The 8,557-nt window shown below is 32.2% G+C and overlaps 1 protein-coding gene across 3 annotated transcripts in view; it reads right to left on the reverse strand.

The window, feature by feature from the left end:
• Window positions 1-6,715, reverse strand: part of xrcc1 (X-ray repair complementing defective repair in Chinese hamster cells 1) — a 46,254-nt gene extending 39,539 nt beyond the window's left edge. For all 3 annotated transcript variants that reach the window (XR_008839153.1, XM_056475674.1, XM_056475676.1), the window contains exons 1-5: window positions 6,617-6,715; window positions 5,585-5,674; window positions 4,468-4,560; window positions 4,164-4,271; window positions 304-462 (exon numbers count right to left, since the gene is read on the reverse strand). Coding sequence is in view for 2 of the 3 variants with exons in the window: in XM_056475674.1 (XP_056331649.1) it covers window positions 304-462; window positions 4,164-4,271; window positions 4,468-4,560; window positions 5,585-5,635 (411 nt within the window). In the remaining variant the exon portion in view is untranslated. The remainder of the gene's footprint in view (window positions 1-303; window positions 463-4,163; window positions 4,272-4,467; window positions 4,561-5,584; window positions 5,675-6,616) is intronic.
• Between the last annotated feature and the right edge of the window lie 1,842 nt (window positions 6,716-8,557).

The raw sequence follows: 8,557 nt of genomic DNA on the forward strand, positions 1-8,557 counted from the left end.
AATTGATACTTAATGTTGAATTTAAATGCTGAAATTCTATGCAGACAACTCCAAAACTCCTCCAGAATGATTGAAACACTCATCTTTTAATCATTACTGCATAAGAAGTTTGTCACCCATTGCTTTTCTATCTTGGCTTTATTTATGTTCAATAAATAATGAGACACTGTGAGATCTGTCATGTGATGTTGTTCATCTGATAAATTTTAAGACTTGCCAATAACCATATGGCTCTGTTTTGATTATGCCCTGATATGGGAAACTATGATCTTCATTAGGGTGTGTTGCTGTTTCCTTCCTGACCTTGCTGTAGGGCTGACTGCAGACGATCTTCACCCGGTCCCACTTCTCCTGTGACTGCGCCTTCACCAGCTGACCGGGCCCGAAGAAACGCACACGGTTTGTGTTTGTGCCGTTTCGGCTCTCGGTGGGCGACATGAAGGACGACGTGACCAGCAGAACCTACAAAACAATGCAGAAGAGACACGCTAGCATCAGTTTCATCAGCATACTCGACTGAGCATGACTAATGAAGTATACACACTGTAAAGAGATACAAACTGAGTTTCCATCGGTTCTGTTTAACAATCAAAATTCTAAATATTATTATATATTAGTTGAGGACTCCTGTGAAATTAATTTCCAACTATATCTATTTACATATAACTTATTTCCATATAACACTTTAAAACATAATAGTTTTAATAACTCATCTCTAATAACTGATGTATTTTCTCTTTGTCATGATGACAGTAAATAATATTAGACTAGATATTCTTCAAGACACTTCTATACAGCTTGAAGAGACATTTAAAGGCTTAACTAGGTTAATATATTTATTTATTATTATTTTTCCCCAGCAAAACTAAAAGCAGTAAGACTTTCTCCAGAAGAAAAACACTGTTATAATATAAAACTACATTACATACCGTAAAAAATTCCTTGCTCTTTTAAACAGCACTTATATAATATTTAAAAAATAATGACAATTTTACAGTATATTATATATATATATATATATATATATATTAGGGCTGTCAAATGATTAAAAAAAATTTACGTGATTATTCATGATTAATCACGAAATGCCGTGTTTATTACAGAAATAAAAACACAGGCATGTAAGTGCCATTTCAATTTCAAAACAATCCATGCCAATAACAAACAAAAATGGTTTCCATGTCGGATTCTAAGTGGACTACACACGCACGCACGCACGCACGCACACACACACACACACACACAGACAATGCGCGCAGTGCCGGTGAGCGAGAGAGATCCCTTCAGATTTATCAACAAGCACATCAAATTTGCGTAAACGAAGCGTTCTAAAGTCTGGCTGTATCTCACAAGCAAAGATTCTGACACAGCAACGTGAAGCAGGTGCTTTACAAAAGGGGGGAAACACGTCAAACTTAATGAAACATTTGAGGGCTCATGGACGCAGCTTAAAGGCAGAGGTGGGCTGTCTCTGACAGCTTGCGAATTCATCTGGCACTTTTATTCACATGGACACCAATACACTGCTTTTATGATTAAGATAATACTGGTTAAGGGTCGACCATGTAAGCAGCGATTTTTGATTACCTTAAAGAATCACCCGAGTCCCGAAATACGGAGGTTTTTCTTTCTATTCGCCATGCGGTATCAAATTCCATTAAAACATCCTGAGTTAAAAGATGCTGAATGAGAGTGAACTGCTGAACTGCAGTTAAATGAAACACCCGAAATTGTATGAAACTCTGGAGGAAAGGCAGGATAGCCTGGTGATGAGACATTAATTGTTTTATACTGAAACTTTCCTTCTAAAAGCGCGTCCTTGGTCTTATCCATATTGCATGTTAAATACACGCAGGACCAGAGCAAGCTGAACTGGCGCTCTAGGCAAACGGCAATCACGCCGTTTTATTTGTATGGAAGTTTGAGAACCGTGAGGGAGGGGGTGGGTGAAGCGGATGAATGTGAGGACCGGGGGGTTTGCTCACTATTCTGCTGCTCAAGGCCTCTATGCACGCGCCGGCCCTGAACACACGTCAGCCACAACAGGAAATAAAAAACTGCAACTGCGTTATTTGCATTATTATTATTATTTTTACGCGTTAAATATTTCAAATAAATTACGTGCGTTAACATGCTAATTTTGACAGCCCTAATATACATTATTTATTTATTTATTTATTTGTTTGTTTGTTTATTTATTTATTTATATATATAAATGTCACTTTAAGCTGTATAGAAGTGTCTTGAAGAATATCTAGTCTAATATTATTTACTGTCATCATGACAAAGAGAAAATAAATCAGTTATTAGAGATGAGTTATTAACACTGTTATGATTAGAAATGTGTTGAAAAAAACTCTCTGTTAAACAAAAATTGGGGGAAAAAAAAAACGGGGGCTAATAATTCAGGGGGGCTAATAATTCTGACTTCAACTGTATGTGTGTATGAAGAGTTCAGATATGCCATCTGAAAATTTCTTGTAAAATAAGAATTATTTGCAAGCTTCTTTGAGAATGTCCAGTAAATCCACTTTTACAGCAAAAAATAGGTTCTTTGCATCGTCTTTAAAGTAAATAACCAATCAAAAATATTTAAGGCTGAGGAAAAAAGCTCATTCTAGGAGAAAATTTCTGATGGCACTCAGGTTTTTGCATCTGAACTCTTCATTCAATTATTCATTCATACACACACACACACATATATATATACATATACATATATACATATACATATATATATATACATATATATATATATATATATATATATATACATATACATATACATATATATATATACATATATATATATATATATATATATATACATATACATATACATATATATATATATATATATATATATATATATATATATATTAGGGGTGGGGGGTACACCAGTGTCATAGTCATCACCGGTGTGACATTGCGCCACGACATGGATTTTCTAATACCGTCAATACCGTAATAAATCAATTATGCGCGGCTTGAACGGCTGCATTTACATCAATAATAGCTAATTCTAAATAATAAGGCATTCAATTTTCTTCAAACGTTCAGTTGTGGTCTGAATACCTGTCCTTATACTACAGGGCTCGAAATTGCAACCATTTTGGTCGCATGAGCGCCCAAAATTTAATCCATGCGCCCTCATAATATATTTGGGAGCATTTGTGTGTCTGAGTATAATGGTTGTAGTGCAATCTAATTTGATTTTCTCTAAAAACTTGCTGAATCGCTCTACCCTGCTGCTGTATTGGTTCATATTAGCTGTCAGTCACTCAACGCTTCCCGCTGTCAGATAACAGGGAGCTTTTGTTACTGCAGGAAATGCAAACGGCTGAAGAGTGAAAAGTGCACAGGTTTGCAAACCTCACCTAAAGTTATAATAATAATAATAATGGCGCAGATGACAGCGATCATGACATGAGGTAAATGTTGATCCACCAGCTGAGATCAATCGAGTGTTTTCGGAGAAGGTGCCCGAATCTCGATGCGTTGCATTCACCGCGTGTTCAGCGCAAATGTCCGCCAAATATAAAGTCTAATACTGTACACATCATCGCCAAAGAAACTCACCTTTACTAAGTTTACACTGAAACTACGGCTCATAACAAAGAGCGGTATTGCGCTGGTGGTCATCGCGAGAATCCTGCTCTGTCTGCTCATAAATTGGTGCGGCTGACTCGCCTGCTTTATTCCACCAACACAGAGAAATGAAGATCAGCTCATAACGAGACTGAGCATTTACAATGAACCAAACCAAAACTTTTACAGAGTGATAGAAGTGAGACTTTCTTTTGTCCGTTCTTCCTTGAGATGTAGATTATTTTGCTATTGAAACTAATACCATGATATTATACCGTCACCGTTCAAAAGATGAAAAATACCGTGATATTAATTTTAGGTCATATCGCCCACCCCTAATATATATATATATATACATACATACATACATACACATATACATACATACATACATATACATACATACATACATATATGTATATATACACACACACACACACACACACATATATATATACATCATGTAGCTATAATACCATCCATGAGATGAGACATGAAAATATCAATACAAAATTGGATGACAAAGTGTTTTCAGATGTTCCAAAAATAAAAAAGCTCATAACTTTAAGACTCACCTCAAAGTCTTGATCTTTGACAGACGTGGAGTGTCCGACAAGGACCTCAATGAAAGCAGAGCCTTCGTTTCCAATGTCTATGCTGTGAATTTGCTCTTCCTTTTCCAACTGGAGGAACAAAACAAGCAGGTTAAAGGAATCATCTGCAATTGGTATTGAGGCATCTTTCTAAAATAATAAATAATTAAATAAAATAAATAAAATAAATAAAATAAATAAAATAAATAAAAAAATAAAAGTGTCATTAAAATAATATATAATAAATATATATCTAAAAATATTGATAAACAGAAGTCAGACATACTTGAAGGATGACAGAAACCTGCTTTTCTCCAGGTCTCGCAGCTTTCCATTTTCTGTAGGTGTCAGAGCTCAAGAGATTGTCCGCTTTATGAGTCTGTGCAGAAAAAAGTGAACACAAATACAGAACAAGCTCTTTTAGATCCTGTTATTAGATTCTTATTTGTCCTGTTAGCATCTTCCTGGCAGATGATTTAGTAATTACTCTCATTTAAGCTTCATTTAGAGTTTGATGTATCTATGTGAATAAGGGCTGCACAATATATGGTTTCAGCACTGATATTGCAGTGCGCATTCGCAATAGTACTTGTAAATAGTAATAACTCAGAACACATGAGATTTGTGGAGTCACTGCAGAGTTTAAGCATATTGGAGTAAAAGTTTAACATTTCCATGTGGTTTTAAGGTGACTGTGTAAACATTTTATGAGAGTTTAAAGTATTCAGGCACAAGTATCTGAACTGAAGTAACTGAACTGAATTTTATTTCATTGTTTATACAATAAAGTGATATTTTACATGTGATTCTATTATTTCTGCACCTAAACACTGTTAAGCACAAGAGATAAACCACTTTTTATTTTTGCTCTGTTGTATTTATCAATGTTTGTAATTTGTTTATTATAATTTATGCATGATTTAGTCCCAGTTTTTCCCAACCCTGTTCCTGAAGGCACACCGACAGTACACATTTTCAACCTCTCCCTAATAAAACACACCAGAATCAACTCATCTGAACATTAGAAGACACTCCAACACCTGAAGTTAATGGGACGGATAAGGGAAACAGACAATGTGTACTGTTGGTGTGCCTCCAGGAACAGGGTTGGGAAACACTGCCACAGAGAATCATTCCAATCAATGTAAGTTAATGTATTGCTCCTAAATAGAGCTATTTAAGTCATTTGGTGAAATCGTATTCATATCACAATATATAATGCAAAATATAGCAATTTCAACATCGCACAGCCCTGCTGCATTTCAAGTTCAGTGACTCAGTTCAAACCAATGATTCAATAGATTCAGCTGAATCACTGAATCAATCTAGTTTCCAGATTTGTGTGTTGATTGTAAAGTGTCAGTAAATGTTGTTATTATCAACGAAGTATAACAGATTCTTACATTATCTTCACTGCTGCAGGACACGACATGCTTGAGTTTGAGTTCAGGCATGTTCTCTGAATCAAAGACTCGACTCTGCGCTCATAAAACCTGAACACACAAAGACATAACTTTATTAATCATTATTTATCAGGTCAACAGAAGCCAAAAGATAAAGCTCAGACATGTGAAAGACTTTTCCCCAGAGGGTTTTGATTAGAGAATGAAGAACGCATGTCAATTCAGACTTAATTGCGAATTAATATTCGAATCTGTTCACTGAATCGACTCACATGAACATTGCATAACGTAGCTATAATATCGTCAATGAGACGTAAAAATATAAATGAACTACAAACATTAACATCGTGATTTTCCTCATAAACAAAGAAAGAAATGAAGCCTGAAAACACTGAACAAAACAAACACATAATTTCAAAGATCACCATAATTCATGTTAATAAACGCTAAAAAAAATAAAGCATTTAACACACTTTTAAGCAATTATTTTTGACTTTTCACCAGTGTTTAATGATTATTGAATTTCCAAAATAATTCAATTCAAACTAATAAAAACGCGAATGAAGTATTCGAATCAGTTCACTGAATCGATTCACATGAACGAGTCAGCATCAAATCAAACAAGCGTTTTTCTAAACATGCATAACAATAGTGAAATATTCTGGTAACAATGATCAACTGAGCGAAAATAGTGACAATATGACATAAATATATACTACATGAGCAGTTACAACACACCAGTATTTCCGCATTAAGACATAATACGTTTGCTGTTACACAACATATTACGTTTTATGATAATCTGAAATATTTGATACAAAAAAGCATGAAGTGTGGACTAATTTATTATATAAAAATACAAACTAATGAATCCGATAATTACATTAATTTACTGTTATGCGGTCTAGTTAGCAGTGTCCGTCTGAGTTAATCAGCGCGAACAATAGAGACGCTTCAGAGCCGCCATTAAAGGCCAGAAAAGCGGCTAAATATATTTAGACACACATTCTGATTAAGTGAACATCACTTTACCGAAATCCAAACAGAGCTGAGGTCGCTTCTGTGCTTTATTCCAGTCTGAGTGAAAGAGTTACACGAGCGCGCGTACAAACTCCCTCTCAATCCACAACACGCGACGTCACTTCCGCCTGCCGACCAATCAGTGCTCGCGAGGCAGAAAGTCACGGTCTAGACTTTAGAATAAAAGTCCGAATAAAAGAGAAGATGGTTTATATTATTTGATTTATATTTTTATCAATTATTTTATATTATAATTTTTCAACCATTTGTTTGTACATTAATTAATTAATTAATTAATTAAATTCATTTAATCAAAGTACTCTTCCATTCATTGTTTTTAATAATTGTTTGTTTGTTAGTTCATTCATTCATCTATACATTCCTTCATTCCTTTCATTTTTTATAGATTGTATTTTCATTCATTAATTCAGTCAGTCTTAGTTTACTCATTAATTCATTCAAGCCACCGTAAATTTGTTAATTCAATCGTCTACTGTTAGCAATAATTTTAATCATTCGTTCATTCATGCAATCACTCATTCATTCAGTTGATTATTGATTAATTAATTTATTGTTTTTATTTGTACGTTCGGTTAATCATTCATGTACTCATTCATTCACTTATACGTTTATTCAAATAATTATTAATTTATTCATTGTTCAATCATTTAATTAATAATTTTTGTTTCCCTGTTCATTAATGAATTTATTTATTCATTCATTTTCATTCATTCATTCATTCATTTAATTAATTATTCATTTGCTCATTCTTATTTACTCTCCTTATTTGGCGATTAATGTGTTTATGTACTTTTTAAATTTATTTGTTTATTCATTCATTCATTCATTCATTCTAACATTTATTCATAAAATTATTATTAATTTAGTTATTGTTCAATCATTTAATTAATAATTTTGATTCACTGTTCATTTATTTAATTAATCATTCATTATTTTTAAATCATTCATTTGATTAATTGTTCATTCATTCATTGTTCATTGATTCTTCATTTTTTTAGATTGCTTGTTCATTCATTCATTGTTCATTCATTCTTCATTTTTTTTATTAATTATAAAATTAATTATTCATTTGCTTATTTACTCTCCTTATTTGGTCATTAATGTGTTTATGAACTTACTTTTATTTCTTTGTTCATTCATTTATTCATTCATTCAAATAATTATTAATTTATTCAGTGCTTAACCATCTAATTAATAATTTCTGATTCTCTGTGTAATAATTTAAATAATCATTCATTATTTTTTATTCATTCATTCATTCATTCATTCATTCATTTAATTAATTATTCATTTGCTTTGTGTTTATGTACTTATTTTTTATTCTGTATTTGTTTAGTCATTCATTCATTCATTCATGCATTCAAATTATTAATTTATTAATTGTTCTATCATTTAATTAATAATTTTTGATTCACTGTTCCTTCATTTAATTAATCATTCATTATTTTTCATTCATTCATTTAATTAACTGTTCATTTATTCATTCATTCATTCTTCATTCATTAATTCAGATAATTATTTGTTAATTAATTGTTCAATCATTTGATTATTTTTGGTTTTACTGTTCATTTATTTTTTCATTCAATTAATTATTCATTATTTTTCATTCATTCATTTAATCAGTTGTTCATTGATTGTTCATTCATAAAATGTTTTTTTCTTTTTGCACATTAACGCTCCTTATTTGGTGATTAATGTGTTAATGTACTTCTTTTATTTATTTGTTTCTACATTCACTCATTCATTCATACATACATTCTATCACACATTCATTCAGTTAATTATTTGCTTATTAAGTGTTCAATGATTTAATATTTTTTTGCTTTACTGTTCATTCATTCATCCAATTAATCTATAATTACATTTCATGCATTCATTTAACGTATTGTTCATTCATTCATTCATTCACTCATTCATTCATTCATTCAATTA

Source organism: Danio aesculapii, chromosome 16, assembly GCF_903798145.1.
Source record: "Danio aesculapii chromosome 16, fDanAes4.1, whole genome shotgun sequence".
NCBI lineage: Eukaryota > Metazoa > Chordata > Actinopteri > Cypriniformes > Danionidae > Danio > Danio aesculapii.